The sequence below is a fragment of the Schistocerca piceifrons genome, chromosome 3 (genome assembly GCF_021461385.2).
Source record: "Schistocerca piceifrons isolate TAMUIC-IGC-003096 chromosome 3, iqSchPice1.1, whole genome shotgun sequence".
Taxonomy (NCBI): Eukaryota; Metazoa; Arthropoda; class Insecta; order Orthoptera; family Acrididae; genus Schistocerca; species Schistocerca piceifrons.
This window is the reverse complement of record NC_060140.1, coordinates 844,524,643-844,546,537: the sequence shown is the minus strand read 5'-3', so window position 1 is coordinate 844,546,537 and position 21,895 is coordinate 844,524,643. Positions and strand designations below refer to the sequence as shown.

The 21,895-nt window shown below is 43.7% G+C and overlaps 1 protein-coding gene across 1 annotated transcript in view; it reads left to right on the top strand.

Annotated features, from left to right (window-relative positions):
• The window catches only part of LOC124787641, a 143,244-nt gene that overhangs the window by 19,371 nt on the left and 101,978 nt on the right, over positions 1–21,895 (top strand). The window contains exon 2 of the mRNA XM_047254418.1: positions 16,389–16,568. Coding sequence (XP_047110374.1) covers positions 16,389–16,568 — 180 coding nt within the window. The remainder of the gene's footprint in view (positions 1–16,388; positions 16,569–21,895) is intronic.

Sequence of the window (21,895 nt, the reverse complement as noted above, 5' to 3'; positions counted from 1 at the left end):
CCTTCCGCTTCCTTTCCTTCCCCCCCCCCCCCCCCTTACACCTTCAATTTATATAAAATGTAAGGAACATCCTTCAAAACAATTATTTATCCATTTTACTCACAGCGTGGCCCCAACCTGGAACCAGGTGATTATCTGCTCAGAGCACAGTTTTCGCAGTGGAACAGTGTTAAATGCATCCTAAATTTCCGGCCTCTGTGCTGTTTACAGATGAAAGAATGTCCGGGCCTGATGGGGTCTTCAGCATCCACAATTCGCAAGTTTTGAATGAGTTTAACACACCGCCACATTTACTCGCGCTCATTATTTGCGGTTCTGCGTGAATGTATGGGCAAGTGTTGTTTCTGATCGTTTAGTTGGGCCATTTCTAAGCCATTAAATGACACCCATTATTACAATTTCCTCGCGAGAGCATTGTCAGAGTTGCTGGATGATGATCAACTAGCTACAAGACAGCCCATTTGGTTCTAGCGTGACGGAGCGCCGACAAATTTCCGTCGTCCTGTGCGTCTATTCTTGGATCAAGAGTTTCAGAAAAATTGATTGGCAGTGGAGGCCTTGTACCATGGCCTACTCGATTCCCTGACTTGACACCTCTGGAGTTTTTTATGTGACTAGAGATGTCCAACCTTGTTTACAAAACCCCTATTGTGCTAGAAGAGGTTCTGGTTGCCTGGATAACCGAGCGAGGTGGCGCAGTGGTTAGTACACTGGACTCGCATTCGGGAGGACGACGGTTCAATCCCGTCTCCGGCCATCCTGATTTAGGTTTTCCGTGATTTCCCTAAATCGTTTCAGGCAAATGCCGGGATGGTTCCTTTGAAAAGGCACGGCCGATTTCCTTCCCAATCCTTCCCTAACCCGAGCTTGCGCTCCGTCTCTAATGACCTCGTTGTCGACGGGACGTTAAACACTAACCACCACCCACCTGGTTGCCTGGATAGTAGCAGCAGCAATAAGTATTAAGGACACTCCTGCAGTCTATGATCCGCCGGTGTAACCTCTGTTTACACAAGTCAATGGCGGTATTTCTGAAGCTGTGCTGTGATTGAAGTAATTATGTTGCGTTAATGTTGTTATCTCTTCGTAATAAAAAATTAAAGTTTGTGTTAGTCTTTGTCCTCACTGGAAAACATTAGAAAAAGTGCTTTCTTTCTCCCATGCAGCCTCCCAGTGTTCGTTAGTTTAATTAATGTTCATCCATAGAAAACTCTACCTATCGGTTTAAAAAATTCTGCCAGGAAAGTAAGACATTAGAGAAAAATATTTGTTTCAGGGTCCCTTGCAATCACAGAGTTTGTCGGCCAAAATAATTTTCACCCTGTATAATCATTCTGAAACCTTCCTGTGTCTCCAGGTCTCTTCCGGGTATATAACCTTGTTTTATGATTCTTAGACTAGGTGTCAGTGATGATTAAATTCTGTTCTGTGCAAAATTCTACCAGACAGTTTCCTCTTTCATTCATTGCCCCCAGTCCATGTTCTCCTACTATGCTTCCTTCTCTTCCTTTTCCTACTGCCGAATTCCTGTCACTCACCATAATTTAACTTTCATTTTCCTTATTATCTGAATATTTTTTTTTATCTTATCACACATTTCTTCAATATGTTCATTGTCTGCGGAGCTAGTTCACATTCACATGTAAATTTGTACTACTGTGGTGGACGTTGGCTTAGTGTTTATATTGACTATGATAATGCGTCCACTATGGTGTTCGTAGTAGCCTACCTGTATTCCTGTTTTCTTGTTCATTATTAGGCCTACTCCTGCATAACGCGTATGTCATTATGTGTTGATAACCAAGTAGTGACCTAACCAGAAGTCCTGTTCTTCTCGCCACCGCACTTCACTAACTCCCACTATATCTAACTCCAAACCTTCAATTTCCCTTTTTAAATTCTTTAACTTACCTATCTGATTAAGGATTGTAAAATTCCATTTCAGACGTGTACAATGCCAGTTTTGGTTTGCTGATGACAATATCCTCCTGAGTAATCCCCCATCCAGAGATCCGAATGCCTCTGGCATATTTTATCGAAGGGGATGCCATGGTCATTAACCCATACTGTAGAGCTGCTTGAACTTGTGGGAAAAATATGGCTGTACTTTCCCCTTGCTTCCAGCCATTCACAGTACCTGCACAGAAAGGCCCTGTTGGCTGACGTTACAAGACTAGATCAGACCATCATCCAGAATGTCGCCCCTGCAACTATTGAAAAGGCTGCTGCCCATCTTCAGGAATCCGGTTTTAGTCTGGCATCTTCACAGATACCCGAGCGTTGTGGTTGCATCTGCGATACGGCTATCTGTATTGTTGAGACATGACTCCCAACCTTGGTTTCATGTACATGTGCAGACATCAGTATCAACCCCTGCAAAATAGCGCTCAATAGACATTATACACTTATGTCAGTGCTTTTTCAAATCCCAGAAACACTTCTGTAATTCGATGTATGGCATAGCTTTTAGCTCTTTCAGAGACGCATATTTAATCTTGTCTATCCTTGTAAAGCGATGGCCTTTTAAAATTTTTCTTATTTTTGAGAACACAAAAAAGTCACTTGGGATCACCTTTGGCGAATACGGAGGCTGGGCCGTCATACTGTGTTGCTTCTGGCAAAAAAAAAAAAAAAAAAAAAAAAAAAAAAGTAGTCCTCCTTATCGATCATTCCATCTTGTGAAAAGAACTCGTGGTGTACTCTGCCAATAAAATTGAACGCAGCATGCATAAACTCCACATCTGACCGCGGTTGAGCTCGTTTCGGCCTTGCCGATCCAGAATACTTCTACTGGAACGACTAAACTTCCGTTTCGATGTACGAGACGCGTTCAATTAATAATACAACACTTTTTTCCTAGGCCAATTTCGGTTGAAGAAGTGCAGTATTTGTTGCGGGGCATCGTATAGTATTTCCGCTTCAGTCCCTGTAGTTTCATGAAGTTGCGATAGGTGGCGGAGCAATATGTAGCCTTCTAAATGGCGTCAGTAACTGAGGTGCGTTCCAATCGGAGAGCTATCATTGGCGGAAAAAACGGAGCATCGCAAATATTCATAGGTTGTTGCAGAATGTCTACGGAGGCCTGGCACTAAACGAAAGCGCGACGAGTCGTTGGGCGAGGCAGCTTTCATCATCACAACAAGGTCGCGCGAATCTGTCCGATCTCGGCCGCACACAGCTGTGACACCTACGATGTTGGAACGTGCAGTCATTCTCATTTGAGGTGCTCGATGGATCACAAATAAACACCTAACTATACGACTGGACATCTCTGTTGGTAGTGCTGACACACACGTGCCCAGTTGGTGTACTCAGAGGTGTGTGGCCGCTGGGTTCTTCGCCGCCTGACGAAAGATCATAAAAAGCAATGGAAGACCATCAGAAGTAGGACAAAGTTCATACAGCCCCACGTTGCATTGTTGCCAAAATTATTCAAGATGGCGGCGATAGATATGGCAACGACGTCATGGTAGGAAGCTCAGATTTTGGCGAGAAAATAGGTCAATTGGGCTACCTCCACTAAACTAATGTCCCCCTCTCCCCTCCCCCCTCCCCACCCCAAGAAAATGAAGGAAAGTGCAAATTTTGGCGGAAAAAAGGTCACTTTCGCTGGAGAGAGGAAGGACTGTATTTTATTTATTTCAGAACAATTTATTTTGGGATGGATATCACGTAGATTATTTATTACAATGATATAAAACACTCGCTATGATATGCTTGGGGTCACAATACATAGCCTACAGACCTGTAAACTATTTGTAAATCACCGAAATAATGCAGTACACTGATATGCAGACACGAAAACAAATCGTAAATTATCAAAATAACGCATTAAAACGCTCTGCAGACACATGCACTAATTCTAAACCATCCAAATAATGCAGTACACAGCATACAGATGTGCGAGTTTCTCGTAAATTACCGAAATAATGCTTCATAACGCTCTGCCAACACGCTCACAACGCTTAAACATCCGAAAATAATGCAGTGCACAAACACTCACTGCACGTAAAAACCACTTTCGAACTATCGTCAACCACAACATGTTAGGGAACTGTCCCAACGAAGGTGACAATGCACACACACGCCGACGCCATGGGAGAAACGAATGCAGGGGCACAAACCATTGTTCTACATCTACATCTACATGATTACTCTGCAGTTCACATTTAAGTGCTTGGCAGAGGGTTCATCGAACCACAATCGTACTATCTCTCTACCATTCCACTCCCAAACAGCGCGCGGGAAAAACGAACACCTAAACCTTTCTGTTCGAGCTCTGATTTCTCTTATTTTATTTTGATGATCATTCCTACCTATGTAGGTTGGGCTCAACAAAATATTTTCGCATTCGGAAGAGAAAGTTGGTAACTGAAATTTCGTAAATAGATCTCGCTGCGACGAAAAATGTCTTTGCTTTAATGACTTCCATCCCACATCGCGTATCATATCTGCCACACTCTCTCCCCTATTACGTGATAATACAAAACGAGCTGCCCTTTTTTGCACCCTTTCGATGTCCTCCGTCAATCCCACCTGGTAAGGATCCCACACCGCGCAGCAATATTCTAACAGAGGACGAACGAGTGTAGTGTAAGCTGTCTCTTTAGTGGACTTGTAGTTCTCAAGCCGCTGCCGCCTACAGCCAGCAGGTGAATGTCGCATCTATTTTCGGGAACGCAGTTAGAATTCTTCGATTGTTATACTGACACCACATGTCTATGTAAGTAAGAGCCAAGTCACCTTCTGGAAATGCATATGTTCACCAAACTACTGTGGCTGAGGCGTACCTGCCAGTCCAGTACCGAGAGAGATGTTTGCATAGTGGCTCACCATCACAGATGCAGCTAAAAGGTTCTCAATGTTATACTGACATCACATGTCTATGTAAATAAGGCCAGGACTATCTCTCAGAAACAGTAAAGTGCTGCAGAAATTGTTAACAATCGCTTTTGCAGAAGCTTCTGTGATGTCTCAGCTTATCTACATGGAAATTCTTGCCCTAACAGGAACTGTTTACGAAAATAGCCTGCAATAACACCAATTGCATTCTTGCTGGTGGTCCTGACCAGGCACCGAGACCGTCACGTGTTACCCTTCCAGGAAATTGCCAAGTCCTGCTTTCAACATACGTCTCATAATCAGTAAACATTCTCATTATTAAGAAGAGGATCCTATGTCCCAGTCCAAAGGAGTAAGTGATTGACGACCTCAACATTTAAACTCATCTGTCACAGTGACGGAATAACCAGTGGCCCTGTGTTCCATTCCGACTGATTCCTCATACTGCAGTCATGTATACCATTACTGTTTCAGTGCTAACCATCCCCAGAAGGTGTTGCCCCTCCACCAAAACTCTTTCTCCATCTCAAACAAACGATGTCAGTCAATCATTATGTGGTAACCAACAGGTTACCAGTGGACAGATGGGATGGAAAAGACACTGCTGATGTACTGTAATAATAAACATCACAGTTGATTGTGCGAACAATTTTAGCAATTTAGCAGTAATTTCAACATCAACCAATGATGCGACAGCATGTTTCCCAATTTTAGTACCATCGGTAAACCGCCCCTTCTCTGCTTTGCGAGTATCATTGCGAATATAGATAGATGACTGTGCAGTGGGTCTATTCATTGTTAATTCTTGAACATTTACATCATCAAAGTATACCAGACAGTGCTCTACATATTTCTAGCACATCAAGCATGGTGCTTAATTTACGATCTATCTCTAAGCAGATGGGAGTCTCAGAGCATTCTCACAGTCTTAGGATAAAATTAGAGACTGAAAGACCCCCTCGCACTGTCTTTGACCAACTCGTCCTGCAGCGCCGATACCGATTTAATCAGCAGCTGACCATAAATAGACCACTACATTCCATGTCTCGTGAATGAATGGAGCTTGCCGAGTCCTTGCCCATCCAAGCCTACAAGATTTCTGCAGATGTGCCCATGTTGAGGAGGTTAGCACTCCTTATCAGTGAATAGTAACAGATTTCAAAGTGTTGTGATGTAATAGCACACAGTTAAGAAGAACAAGAAATGGGTGATTTTTATGCATGATAGATCTCCAGATGGATGGGGTTCGATGGATTTTACGTAAATGAACTATGCCATCAATTTTTAAGTGTTGTTCTAGTGTCTGGGATCAGTACTAGGAAGGTATTGGTAAGAGAGAACATAAACACATGCACTCGTAAGACTACATGATTCTGCACTTAAAACAGGCTCGAATCTTAGATCGCTTGAGTTTCTGAGCTATCAGTCATGTGGAATGCAGCGCTGTTATTATTTCAATGTAAGAAATTTATTTCCAGCTCATGACATACATCCTTCTTGTATGTTTCTCTACGATAAACTATGGTAACAAGCTGTAAAATGAAAAATACTGCTTCCTTAAAACATCGGCTCTGTGTGATACATGCACAATATAGCTTTCCAGAGATGTATAACCTCCACTGTTCACATCCAATGATGGTTCAGAAATTATACTATGCCCACATCAGTACTATATAAAATGATCATTAGTAATGGAGAATATCTCTTACAAGTAATCAGATAAATGCATAGCAGCAGCGTCCGACATGTGAAAACATGTGAAATTACACGTCATGCCGCCACTAACTCTCCGAGCGGTCTAAGGCGCTGCAGTCCTGGACCGTGCAGCTGATCCTGGCGGAGGTTCGAGTCTTCCCTCGGGCATGGGTGTGTGTATTTGTCCTTAGGATAATTTAGGTTAAGTAGTGTGTAAGCTTAGGGACTGATGACCTTAGCAGTTAAGTCCCATAAGATTTCACACACACATTAGTGATGAAACTGAAGTCTCGATTTTATACCCAAGACGCGACAGGGGAGTGGAGTACTGCACATAAATCTTCGTTTATTTAGAGGAATGTGTCGAAACAGGATGGGCATGTTTCATCACACTTGAGATGGAAGTCTACATTTACATCTACATCTACATTTATACTCCGCAAGCCACCCAACGGTGTGTGGCGGAGGGCACCTTACGTGCCACTGTCATTACCTCCCTTTCCTGTTCCAGTCGCGTATGGTTCGCGGGAAGAACAACTGCCGGAAAGCCTCCGTGCGCGCTCTAATCTCTCTAATTTTACATTCGTGATCTCCTCGGGAGGTATAAGTAGGGGGAAGCAATATATTCGATACCTCATCCAGAAACGCACCCTCTCGAAACCTGGACAGCAAGCTACACCGCGATGCAGAGCGCCTCTCTTGCAGAGTCTGCCACTTGAGTTTGTTACACATCTCCGTAACGCTATCACGGTTACCAACTAGCCATGTGACGAAACGCGCCGCTCTTCTTTGGCTCTTCTCTATTTCCTCCGTCAACCCGATCTGGCACGGATCCCACACTGATGTGCAATACTCAAGTACAGGTCGAACGAGTGTTTTGTAAGCCACCTCCTTTGTTGATGGACTACATTTTCTAAGGACTCTCCCAATGAATCTCAGCGTGACACCCGTCTTACCAACAATTAATTTTATATGATCATTCCACTGCAAATCGTTCCGTACGCATACTACCAGATATTTTACAGAAGTAACTGCTACCAGTGTTTGTTCTGTTATCATGTAGTCATACAATAAAGGATCCTTCTTTCTATGTATTCGCAATACATTACATTTGTCTATGTTAAGGGTCAGTTGCCACTCCCTGCACCAAGTGCCTATCCGCTGCAGATCTTCCTGCATTTCGCTACAATTTTCTAATGCTGCAACGTCTCTGTATACTACAGCATCATCCGCGAAAAGCCGCATGGAACTTCCGACACTATCTACTAGATCATTTATGTATATTGTGAAAAGCAATGGTCCCATAACACTCCCCTGTGGCACGCCAGAAGTTACTTTAACGTTTGTAGACGTCTCTGCATTGATAACAACATGCTGTGTTCTGTTTGCTAAAAACTCTTCAATCCAGCCACACAGCTGGTCTGATATTCCGTAGGCTCTTACTTTGTTTATCAGGCGACAGTACGGAACTGTATCGAACGCCTTCCGGAAGTCAAGAAAAATAGCATCTACCTGGGAGCCTGTACCTAATATTTTCTGGGTCTCATGAACAAATAAAGCGAGTTGTGTCTCTCACGATCGCTGTTTCCGGAATCCATGTTGATTCCTACATAGTAGATTCTGGGTTGCCAAAAACGACATGATACTCTCTGATGATCGAGAGGTTTGCCTTGTTAGGACCATCAGGAGGAATGCAATCAGTGTTATTGAAGGCTATTTATGTAAACAGCTCCTGTTAGGGTAAGAATTTCCATGCAAATAAGCTAATATCTCACAAAAGCTCCTCCAAAACGATCGTTAACTATTTCTGCAGCACTTTACTATTTCCAAGAGGTAGCCCTGGCTCCTATTTACATAGACATGTGATGTCAGTGTAACATTGAGAATCTTCTAGCTGCACGTGGACGGATGAGTTGCTACACAAACATCTCACGCATGGCCATTAGGCCTGCGCTGGACTGGCAGGTACACGCGGTGGCTGAGTAAACACGTATGCAGCCAGAGGCGCCTCGCATGCCCCATTAGGATCGCTAGAGAGAATGCAACTGTGCTATTCTAGGAAACCTTGTAACAGATTTCAATAGTCCATTCAGAGGTGAGAACTCTTTATTAACAAAGACCTGTGATGTCAGCATAACATTTAGTACCTTTTATTTGCATCTGCGAGGATAAGCCACTATGCAAACATCTCTCTCGGTGCTGGACTGACATGTATGCCTCAGCCACAGTGGTTTGGGGAACACGTGAGTGTCCAGAGGGTGACTTACCTCTTATTTGCATAGACATGTGGCGTCAGTATATCACTTGAAGAATTCTAACTGTATACCTGAAAACAAATGCGACTTTCACCTGCTGGCTGTAGGTGGCAGCAGCCTGAGAGCAATGGCTTGCTCACCTGCGTTTGTCTCTCTGGCAGCATCGGCGTGTACGCGTGTTGGCACCTTTGACTGCAGTCCATGACTGCAGCGCCTGAGACCGCTCGGTTAATCCCGCGCGGCTTGGCTGGAATCTCATTGGATGAAGTAGAATTGTCTTGAGTAATGAATCCCGCTTCCGACTGGACTCCGATGACCAGCGAAGAGACGCCATGGACAGCGATGGGATACCAACCAGATTGTCGCTTGTTGTATGGCCCGACAACCATGAGTGATGGTCTGAGGTGCGATCCCATTTCATAGAACGACAGCTTTGGTTGTTATCTGCGGCACCCTTACAGCACAGCTGTACGTCGGCGATATTCTACCCTCAGTTTTGTTGCCCTTCGTGGCAAGCCATCCTTACATTTCAGCAAGATAACGCCCACTGGCACACGGCGAGAGTTTCTACTCCTTGTCTTCGTGTTTTTCAAACCCTAACTTGGCCAGCGAGGTCGCCGGATCTCTCCCCAATGGAGAACGTTTGCAGCATTATTTGCTGGGCCGTCTAACCAACTCGGGGGTTTGAGGTACTAACGCACCAATTGGACACAATAAATTTGGCACGATACCTCTCAGGAGGCATTCAACTACTCTGTCAATCAATGCCAAGCCGAATAACTGCTAGCACCAGAGCCAGAGGTAAACTAACACGTTACTGACTTACTCCATTTGTGAAGCTCTTTCTCTTGAATAAATAATCCATTTTTGTCTGAAATTGTAATCATTTGTTTGTCTGTACATGTACATCATATCTACCGATTTCCGTTCCATTCGAATAATTCTTTCGTGGTGGCCCTTTTTTTGTCGCAAAGTGTACAACAGTCACAGAAGAACAAAGACTTAAGTGTGTAAATAACAATTAATCATCGACCAACAGCGGTAGATCAATAGGTAGATCAGAAAAGAGGAGGAGAGATAAAGACTAGTAAACAGGCAAATGCCGAACACTTAAAGACAGAAGAAGTGTTGTTGTCCAGATTTAGATCAAACTTTCATCAGGGAAAACGTATTAAATGTTAGTTTTGGCGAGAGTGCACCTTCTCAAGTACCTAATTCAGGGACTTCTGTCGTAGCCCCTCGACTGTCAAGCAGTTGGAAGCGAGATTTCGTCTTCGTAAAAGTTTTAGATAACCTTCCCTCCCCTTTATTTTTAATTTTGCTTAGGGAACAGATTTGTTTCTCCTCTTGGGAAGCTGGTGTAGACCCTCAGCCGGCCGCTGTGGCCGAGAGGTTCTAGGCGCTTCAGCCCGGAACCGGGCTGCTGCTACGGTCGCAGGTTCGAATCCTGCCTCGGGCATGGATGTGTGTAATGTCCTTAGGTTAATCAGCTTTAAGTAGTTCTAAGTCTAGGGAACTGATGACCTCAGATGTTAAGTCCCATAGTGCTTAGAGCCATTTGAACCATTTTGTAGACTCTCAACTACATAATCAACAATTCAAGCTGTTGTCAAGAGGAATGATAATAAGCATCATTTATGCAATATATATTTAAGCTATTATTCAGTGACCTCGTGCTGTTGATGAAAACTTCTGGGGTTATTATCCGAATCTTGGTGTCATGTTGTTGCAACGTTTCGACAAATTTCCGTCTCATCATCCTATGGCGAATAGTCGGATTAGGTCCGTGTCCAGTTCGTTTACAGCAACTGGACCCTCTGCTGAAGGCCCAAAACGGGTGGAGCGTCGCCTGGGCGCTGAGTCCCGGTACTGCCTATCTTTTCCCTCCGCTGCTTTCATATCAGAATGTCCTTGATATAAACTTGCTAAGGACATTCCCATGTGAAAATCGGATCGAGACTGCTGTCCTGCTTGACAAGATTTCTAAAACAAACATGTGGCATTCGATGAACCTCTGTTCTGCCACTGCAGACTTGTTGGTTTAGCCAACGTGAACGCCCCTCACATGTTCTGAACAGTGCTTCCAGACGTATTGCTATGTCTGATCGATGTAATGGATGTCACACTCGCAACTGATGCTCTAGACACCAGGTGCCCATAGCCCTAGATGGTCTTTGACTAACTTGGAACATAGTCTTGATTTTGATTGTTGACAAGAATTTGACTTTCATGTTCTCCATTATCCTGGCAATCTTGGTTGCGGCCGATCCTGTGTATGGAAGGAACGACAGGCGCTTGGTTTCTCCTTCTGGGTTCTTTTGTTTCTTCTTCCTGGTCGGCTGGAGAGACCCTCTTATTTGCATCTTCGACCAGCAGAAGCTGTAACTCGTCGTATACAGCTCACGCTCTGTGTACCGGCATTATTAGCACATATTTTCATTGCATTGGATGGTGGCGGCTATTTGCATTTACGTACACATCCACGTGTGTCCTCTTCCTATAGACAGAATGTCCCAGGTTGAAATCAAGATCTTCTTTATCACTATTTTAGGATGACTAGGCGTCCGTTTTTTTCATTTAATGATTAATCTGGTGTTGTTGTGTATGCTGTTAGGGAGGCACAGGAATTCTTATAGGTTTCCTTCTTCATACAGCCATACCAAGAATGTGACGTCCATATATCTGCAAATACCTTTGGTGTCAGGCGTATGATTCTGAAAGCTGTTTCCTCAAGGTGTTCCTTATGTAAGTTATCGATCCATGGCGCTACAGGAGATCCCATGGTGACAGCGTCTACCTGTTCATAGAACTTGCAAACCGGAAGTAGCTGGTGGTGAATGCGTGTTGAAACAGTATCACCATCTCGCTCTCGAAGTGACTCTAGTAATACAATAGAATTTTCTAGCTGTACCCATGTGAAGAGAAGTGATGTTGAAGCTACGACGTAGAGTGGAAAGTGGTGCATGAGAGGTTTTGGTAGCTGTGCTAGGTGTTTGTTTATGCCTTATGTTGGCGAATTTTTAGCCATAAAGCCAAGGCGGTACTGGTGGCTTGGGGTACACCAGCCTGACCATATCCCCGTCTGGCATTATACTGTAGCTAGTCGATACCGTCCAGGGGGCAATCATTCAGGTTCAGAGGTTGGTAATGGGAGATCCACAGTCATCCGACAGTGATAGCGACCAGCGTGACAAGCAATAGCCACACTAGTGCCATGTCCCCTGAGCTGAGGCACCTCCAGTGCTATGGGTCACGAGGACAAAGCGATCGCTCAACTGCAGTTGTGCCCAGTTCTTACACAGTGGCAGAGTGGAAGACGGGTTCTTGGTGAATTGTTGTGTAGCTGTAGTCTAGATCAGTCTAGTATCGACATAGTGTAGTCACAGCATTCTTTACGAAAGACTTGTATCTGGAAATCATCAAGGAGTCATCTTATTGAAGTTAAGTATAACATAATAATTTCTGAGAGGTTGTGTTCTCTCATTCCTTTTATTCTGCCTCAGAACCATGCACTATCCCAACATGTCTTGAGTACTTTTGGCAACGAGATCACATAGTCATTTCATCTTGTCCAGATCTGAGTTGTTGAGGAGTGCGATGGTATTCCTTGCCACATTTGGTGTAGAATACTTCTCCACTTGGTTGTATTCTGGATACTGTAGTAGTATCTCAAACCTTTACCATCATTCAACTGACTGTAACAGCACTGTCGCATTGCCTTTGTCAGCTGCTAGGACGAATATGTCATTATCCTCACAGAGGGTACGTATATAGCCTGCTTTCTGCCACTGAGACAGTATGTTTTGGCGTTTTGGCTTTGTCAAGGGCCCTGCTGGTCACCTTCTGAACTGTTCAGTGGTATCAGAGGGGAGGCCACACATAGCTTGCTAGAAGCCGCTGCTAATTTCTCACTTAGGTGGTATGATCTTGGACCTGGTGGAAAATTCAGATCTTTTGCCAGCACGGATGTTGTCGCCTTATCCAGTTCTTTCCCACTCAAACTGACGGTAGTCCTCGACTCACTAGTGTCGACATTCTGCAGGCAAGCACCTGGAAGTCGGTGGAACTTGTTGTATTATTACAGGGTAGCTTTCCGCTTGCAGATTTCCTTCTGTGTGCAGGCCCACTAACGGCCAGGATTGCTAGGACAATGGAGACACACAACATAAAAACCATTTTCCACTCTACAGTTAAAAGCGAGAATATGCTCATGTCAGTCAAAGATCAATTAGGGCTGTGGGCACTTGGCGTCTGCATCCTGAGTTGCGAGTGTGGCATGCGGTACATTGGCCAGATGCGGCGACACATCTCATAGCACATCTCAGAACATGTGAGGGACGTTCACCTCAGCTGAACCGACAAGTATGCAGTGCAGAGCACACCATCAATGAAGGCCACATGTTGGTTTTTGAACAAACAAAGGTGCTGTGCCACACCAGCTGGTTCTAGGGTACGTTCATCAAAGTGGCAATGGAAATAAGAGTACACAACGATCTTGTCAACTAGGACAGTAGTTTCCAACTGAGTTCCACATGGAATGTGGTGTTTGTAAAAATACATCAGCAACAGAATGAGATTTTCACTCTACAGCGGAGTGTGCGCTGATATGAAACTTCCTGGCAGATTAAAACTTTGTGCCGGACCGAGACTCGAACTCGGGACCTTCGCCTTTCGCGGGCAAGTGCTCTACCAACTGAGCTACCCAAGCACGACTCATTCCCCGCCCTCACAACTTTACTTCCGCCAGTACCTCGTCTCCTACTTTCTAAACTTTACAGAAGCTCTCCTCCGAACCGCGCAGAACTAGCACTCCTGAAAGAAAGGATATTGCGGAGACATGGCTTAGCCACAGCCTGGGGGATGTTTCCAGAATGAGATTTTCACTCTGCAGCGGAGTGTGCGCTGATATGAAACTTCCTGGCAGATTAAAACTGTGTGCCGGACCGAGACTCGAACTCGGGACCTTTGCCTTTCGCGGACAAGTGCTCTACCAACTGAGCTACCCAAGCACGACTCACGCCCCGCCCTCCCGAGTTCGAGTTTGGGTCCGGCACACAGTTTTAATCTGCCAGGAAGTTTCACATCAGAAACACTCTACGTGAAAGCAGCAGAGCCAGTGGCTGGAATATCATCTATCCTGGAGGCATGCGACTGGCTCATCCACTGATCCCTCAGCAGAGGGTCTGTGGACGTACATTGCTATCAAGAAATGAACTGGACGTGAACTCAATAGTTATCCTGAAGATGACGAGTAAAATTTCGTTTAAACATTTGTAACAAGACGACTATGCTGATAGTCTGAGAAGATTTCATCACTGAAATTCGCTGAGAAAGCCTGCATTCCCATAAAGTTGTGTCTTTAATCCATGGTGTAATTCTGGCTTCTTCTTCTCTTTCTTGTACCTTTGTGTCACATCGATGCAGGGTCGGCATGGCTAGTAAGTGATTTGGGATAGTTAATTTAAGTGGTGGCCAGATGCTCTTCCTGTTGACACCACGTAAGCGCTCCCCCCCCCCCCCCCCCCCCTTCTCCCATCCCAGGACGGAATATGTGTACCTCAGTTGTTTGCATTTAGTGTTATTCCTGTGAAAGTGTGAGAGATTTTTCTAAATGTTTGTGAACTGTGTAACTGAAGTGGTACTGGGGTATCAGCCCAGTATTCACCTAGTGAGGCGTGGGAAACCGCCCAAAAACCACATCCAGACTGGCCTGCACACAGACCCTCGTCGTTTATCCGCTGGGCGGATTCAATCTGAGCCTGCACAACTCCCTGTTCCGAAAGCGGCGCTTTAATGCGCATGGCTATTTGGGTATGTTGCGTGATAATTGTGGCTGTTTGGAGATAATTTATACCTAATTTCCAGATTTCATTAACCATGACAGCAACTACCATATTTGCATTTATTTCACCTGGCAAGATTAGAGGCAACAGAGCATGGCTTATTTTGGAGCAGACATCTTTAGAGGCACTGTAGTGTGTACGGTACATGAGGTGTTCTTGTTGTATGTAGACACCGGTCCGAAAACCCGTTTGATGCAGGTCTCCACGCCGGTCTATCCAGAGCAAGCCCTTTCAGTTATGCATAATTTCTGTTTAGCATATTTAGTGTATCGTTGACAGTTGAAAAGTTTATGCGTGTTTTAGAGAACTCGGTGAATTTTTGCTTGAAAAATGGAATAAGATGCAGTATCGTGTTCGAAACATTGACTGTGGCTTTTGGCGAATTTCCTACAACTAAGACAAGAGTTTACGAGTAGGATAAACGTTTTAAGGAGGGTCGAGAAGACGAAAACGAAGACCGCCCTGGATGCTCTTAACACATGAGTTACAGAACGCGATGTGGAAGAAGTAAAGAAGATGCTTCTTGAAAATCGCCAAATCACTATCAGAGAGGTTGCTGGCGATGTCGGCACTTTCTTTGGCTCGTGCCAAGCAATTTTTTCGGATGTTTTGGGTATGAAACTTGAAGCAGCAAAGTTACCAAAATTAACGTTGTGTAGACCTCTCTCAGGAACTGCTGAATCAAGTCAACAACAATCCAGAACTTCCAAAGAACGTTACAACAGGTGACGAAACATGGGTATAATGCCGAAACCAAGGCCCAATTGCCCCATTGAAAAATACCTGAAGAGCCACGACCGAAAAAAATTCGACGAATTCGATCATGTGTGAAGGTTCTTCTCACTGTTCCGTTCGATTACAATGGGACAGTGCATCATGAATTCCTGCCTTATGGTCGTACAGTCAACAAGGAATACTACCTGGAAGTTACGCGCCGTCTGCCTGAAGCTATCTGAAGAAAACGACCAGCGTTGTGGCAAAACCACTCAAGGAAACTGCATCTCGTTAATTAATGCTTCTGCTCACACCTCATTGCTTGTCTGTGATCTTCTGACAATAAATAAAACCGTTATGTTGCCTCAGCAACCATATTCGCCGGGCATGGCCCCTTCTGACATCTTTCTATTCTCAAGACTCAAGAGAACCATGAAAGGACATCGTTTTGCCGCCGTTGATGAGATGATAACAGAATTGCTGAAGGAGATGAACATCGTGACGAAAAGTGAGTTCCAGAAGTGCTTCCAAGGTTGGAAAAAGCACTGACACTAGTGTATTATATCTGAGTGGCATTACTGTGAAGGAGACAAAGTTGATGTTGAATAAATAAAGATTCTTTAAGAAAAACAAAAATTGCCGTTACTTTCTAATCACACCTCATACACAGTTAAGATACAATACACACATTCTTGAAGGAAATGTACCAGTCTATCAGATAAAAGCGAGCCTTTCCAACTAGGCAGCTGAACCTGTCCCTCGGATACTCCCTGCCAACCTCAATATATGGCTTTACTTTGATAACTTCTACTTTTATCTTAAAAATACCTAAATTTATATGTTAGTGGTAAATTAATGACTATGCATATGCTGACACAATTATCATAAAGGAAAAACAAGGAGGAGAAAAATTTTCATTAAAGCTGCATGGTAAAAATGGAACAAGACAATACTGTTTTATGAGTAATTGTGCAGTGTGGTCAGAGAAAACCAGCTTGCATGCCTCCTCAGACTACTGAAAAACTTTAATTCTGTGCAGGATGGGTACCCGTGTAGCAGCTACTGCTGGTCATTTCCCAGACAAGAGCCTATCGGGAGTGCCACGACTACTGGAAGACCTCGCTCGGCTTGCCGAGGATCACGATTCTGCAGACATCGTCTTTCTTGTGGGACGAGAGGAGGTGCCTGTTTATGCTCACAGGCTTATACTCATGGTCAGGTACAGTATATGGACTCTTTTTTACTGTTATATATCATCTAACCAGTTAGTTGGGAGTTACTAAATATGTCACATGATGCAGCAATGCAAATATTTTTAAAAATTAATTTTACAAGGAAACAGAATGGCTGACCAGTACTTAACATTCAAAATCAAAATTCAAAATAGTGCTGTTAGACACAAATAAAAATAGAAAATAAACTATCCTAAGTTTTGGAATTACTAGCCACTTGCTGAGGCAGGAAATAGGGATAGGTTGGCAAAGGTTGCCCCAAGTTGAGAGGGACCCCATCCATTGTGAGGACAGGAGGAAACAATGATGAAGGGAGAGGTGTAAGAGAGAGTTGGTTGTCAAAGATGGTACACTGGTGAGTACTGTGTCAACTTCAGACCACAGACGATAGAAGTACAGAGAGAGAAGTAAAGATACTTTATGCACAAGGGAAACCAGAAGTGAAAAGAATAGTGCAACTAAAAGCTAGGATAAAAGCAGAATAGGGGACATCATAAAACCAAAAGGAGAGAGAGAAAGGGAAACATGAAGATAAGAGTAATAGAGTAAATAAATAAATACTTTAAAGCAGCAGGTATGTTAATGAAGTTTAAGTGAGGAAGGGTGTTGGCACACATGAATATGTTGTTGATGAAGTTCCCAGTAAACTAGTGTTAGGTTGGAGGATCCAAATGGCCCATGTAGTACAACAGACACTCAGGACCCTTCAGTCATCCTGTAGAGCATGCTCAGCAACTGGTTACTGAATACTGATGAGCCAAAGAAACTGGTACACATGCCTAATATCATTTAGGACCCCCACGAACACATAGAAGTGCCGCATCACGACGTGACATGGATGCGACTAATGTCTGAATTACTGCTGGAGGGAATTGACTCGATGAATCCTGCAGGCTGTCCATAAATCCGTAAGACTACGAGGGGGTGAAGATCTGTTCTGAACAGCACGTTGCAAGACATCGCAGATGTGCTTAATAATGTTCATGTCTGGGGAGTTTGGTGGCCAGCAGATGTGTTTAAACTCCGAAAAGTGTTCCTGGAGCCACTCTGTAGCAATTTGGGAGGTGTCCTGCTGGAATTGTCCAAGTCCGTCAGAATGCACAATGGACACGAACAGATGAAGGTGATCAGACAGGATCTTACATATGTGTCGCCTGTCACAGTTGTATCTAGACGTATCAGGTGTTCCATATCATTCCAACTGCACATGCCTGACACCATTACAGAGCCTTCACAAGCTTGAACAGTCCCCTGCTGACATGCAGGGTTCATGGATTCATGAGGTTGTCTCCATACCCATTCATGTCCATCCACTCGATACGATTAGAAACGAGACTCGTCTCACCAGGCAACATGTTTTCAGTCATCAACAGTCCAATGTCGGTGTTGATGGACCCAGGCGAGGAGTCATCGAGGATACTTGAGTGAGCCTTCAGCTCTGAAAGCCCACATTGATGATGTTTCATTGAATGGTTCTCACACTGACACTTGTTGATGGCCCAGCATTGAAATCTACAGCAATTTGCGGAAGGATTGCACTTCTGTTTCGTTGAATGGTTCTCTTCATTCATCATTGGTCCCATTCTTACAGGATCATTTTTTGTCTGTAGCGATGTTGGATATTTGATGTTTTACTGGATTCCTGATAGTCACGGTACATTCATTAAACGGCTGTATGGAAAAATCCCCACTTCATCGCTACCTCGGAGATGCTGTGTCCCATCGCTCATGTGCCAACTATAATATCACGTTCAAACTCACTTAAATCATGATAACCTGCCATTGTAGCAGCAGTAATGAATCTGACCATTGCGCCAGACACTTGTTGTCTTATATAGGCTTTGCCAACGACAGCGCTATATTCTGCCTGTGTACATGTCTCTGTATTTGAATATGAATGCCTATACCAGATTCTTTGGTGCTTCAGTTTGCAGGTAACTGAAAAATACATCATGGAGACTGTGTATTACCAATATTAGTGACTACCTATCCTATTACATTTGTGTATGGATCAAGAAAATGACTGTCTATATGTAATTACTGTAAGGCCTAATCTCTTCTTTTCATATTCTTAAGTGAGTTATATGATGGAGGTAACAGAATTGTTCTAAATTTACCTGAGAAGGTTTTTCAAGAACATCATTAACTTTCTTTCCAATATTAGCTTCCTGAACATTTTGTATGAGCAGTGCTGACCTGGTATGATCCTTGCTGTGTGATTTTCAATCCATATTCTGTCTCCAGTCATCCCTACGTGATAAGCACTCCAGATGATGGAGAAGTACTCTACATTATTCACACTAGCTTATTGTGTGCTGTTTCTTTTAAAGACGAATTACACTTTCCTACAATCCTCTAAACAGATCTAAGCCCTCTCTTGGCCTTTATTGCCACAGGTTTTTTCCTATTTCATATTGATTCACAGAGTTACCTCCTAGATATTTAACCAAACTGATAGCCTCTTCACATCTACCATTGATCTTGTAACTGCATACTGTCTGAGTCTATCCTTTTGTTATGACCATTATCTTGTATTTATCCACATTTAAAGAGAGCTGCCATTCTGTGCACCAAGTGGAAATGCTGCCTAAGCTGTCAAGCGTTCCCTTACTTTCCTGTAGACAACAGCATGATCTGTGGACAATCTGACACTGCAGATGACCCTATCTGATAAAACTGTTTGTGTACATCTATAACATTGTATTACTTTTAGCTGCTGAATATCTGGCAACCAGTACAATATTCTAGGTCCTATTCATAAAAAATTCTTTGAGATAGCCACATATCTACAATGTTAGTCTGTATGATTGTATCTTTATTATCATTTAATTACCTGGGGCAATAACAAATGATTTTTGGAAATCTAGCAAGGAAAAAATCCCCCTATTCCTACAGCTACTATTTTGCAAGATATCATGTGAAGAAGGTGAACTATATTTCAGATGAGTGTTTTTTCTGGAAAAGTGCTGGTTAATTGAGAGCAGCTTCCTTATCCCCAGGAGTATCATAATATTCAAGCTTAGAAAATGCTATAGGAACCTTCAACTTCCAACAGACAGGGATATAGATTTAACATTGTCTGCATAGGAAATTGGAAGCAAGAATGATAAGCATTTAACATCCCACTGATAACTTTCGTAAAAGGTGATCTACAATCAATGTAGGCTCAATCTATTTTATCTATAACAAGATATATACATACAGGATGCTTCTCAGAAACAGTGCAAGCTATTGTAAGTCAATACTCCAAGTCCATTCCATGCAGTATCAATGGTTTGTGTGTTACAAGAGGATACAATATAAACACTAATAGCACGCTCACTGCACACTCCACAGATTGCACCACAACTGACCCAGACAGCCTCTGGTCTGGCTTACGTATATGCTGGATGCTGGTGTGGTCTCATTAGAGAGCATTCTTGATGACAAATGCCCTCTTGAGTGGTAGTGCCACTGCGGTCGACAGTAATGTTATGTCTGCTATTCGGTTTCCATAGTGACATCAGATGATACCACTACAACCCTTCTCACCCCCACCCCCCCTCCTCCTCACCGCCACCCCAAATCCCGAGCAGTGACCAACTGTCAGGGAGAAGACAAAGTGGTTCGTGATCCAGAATGGGCCAACCCTGAGAAAGGCCCATGCAGATCACTGCAGAAGGCCAGGGCAGGGCGAAGGTCGATGGAAGATTCATGAATCGCCACAGGACTGGAGCATCAGCCCGGGACATCAAAGCAAGTGGCTGCTGACCATAATGGTGAAGGCAAAGTTGATTTCGATGGCAACAAGGAAGTCTGTAGGTGCAAGGGTCAATAAACATCACAGATGGAGATCACCGATGGATCCAGATTGGATGGTGTCTGAAATTACCAACCCACACCATGGTACCTACCTGGAATTCAGAGGGCTCGGCAATGATGTGCACTGGCAGTTTGTGTTGCACATCCAAGACAGTGCTCTTGGAACGACCATTTAGCCCCTATGTCAGTTTGTTGTTGTTTATTGGGGTGGCCCAGTAAGTTGCTAGAAAATGACAGAGGGAATTAGGTGCAGCATTAATCATCATTTCCTTGTGAAGTTAGGTTTTGAAAGGGCAGATATACTATTCCATATGACTGTTGGAGGCATGGTGAAAAGTGCGATGCAAACGTGTTGAATCTCGCTATGGGCATAAATCTGTTTGAAGTCATGTGAGATAAACACTGTCCGATTATCAGAAACAAAATGCATGGGGTCTCTTCAGGGGTAAAGTTTTTTCATGGGCAACTGGACACACATGGAACATAAAAAGAAAGTGAAGAAAGTTGTTGTGTACATAGTTCCGCATAGTCAGCACATACACAACTTTCCCAATAGAGCGCGCCCCGCTAAGCACAACAGCATAGGCGCAGCGCTCGTCTGTCTCCGCACTACGAGATGGCGCTGTCTTAGAGACGGACCAAATTCTGCTTCCGCCGATTCACATATTGATATGTAACGCAGCCAATGAGATTGCCGCTAACGTAGAACCTTTTCTCCTCGCAGATCACACTTGCGCAGTGATACCTGAACGCGCGAGGTATTATAACAAGTGTACAGACCTCCGATTAGTCAGTCTGCATTAGTCTGCATTAGTCTGCCTTAGTCCGCATTAGTCTGTAGTGAAGTTTCAGTCTGCGTCTAATAAGATTATCATATTCCTGTACATAGCCATGGAGATAAATGTATAGACACTTTGTCAAGTATCAGAGATATGTGAGAATAAGATTAACGTACCAAGACCAAAGGAACTTCAGATTGTCACTTGGAAATAGCATCCAGAATCAACTTAAGTAAGGTTTATGATTGTTATTATTTTAATAAATGTGTGTGAAAATTAATCAAGTTCTGTTTAAAGTTGGTCACTGTCAATCTGCTACTCTAAGCGTGCAAGTGGCATTTATATCGTCTGACCTAATGGCAGAAGATAAACACGCCACAATAAGACCACGAGACATATTGCTGACACTCGCCTACTTCATTAGAGCGACAAGTCAAGTAATCTGATGGTGTGTGTACCGAAGGTCTTACAGTATGCACACCACAAAAGGAATCAAGACCAACTATATGGAGAAAAATATGGCAGCAAAATAAAGTGGATATACTCCCATAGCTCCCCAGTGTCAGGCCAGGGAGAGGACTGCTAGGCACGTGCAGCTTGATACTCCTAACAGGCGGAACATTGACAAGCCAGTTCTGTGACGATTAAGTCAATATTTGGCCAGAGTACTTGTTGTCACACCAAACTTTTAATTCAAAACAGCCTCCAATGGGCAGCGTGCATGAGACATAGCA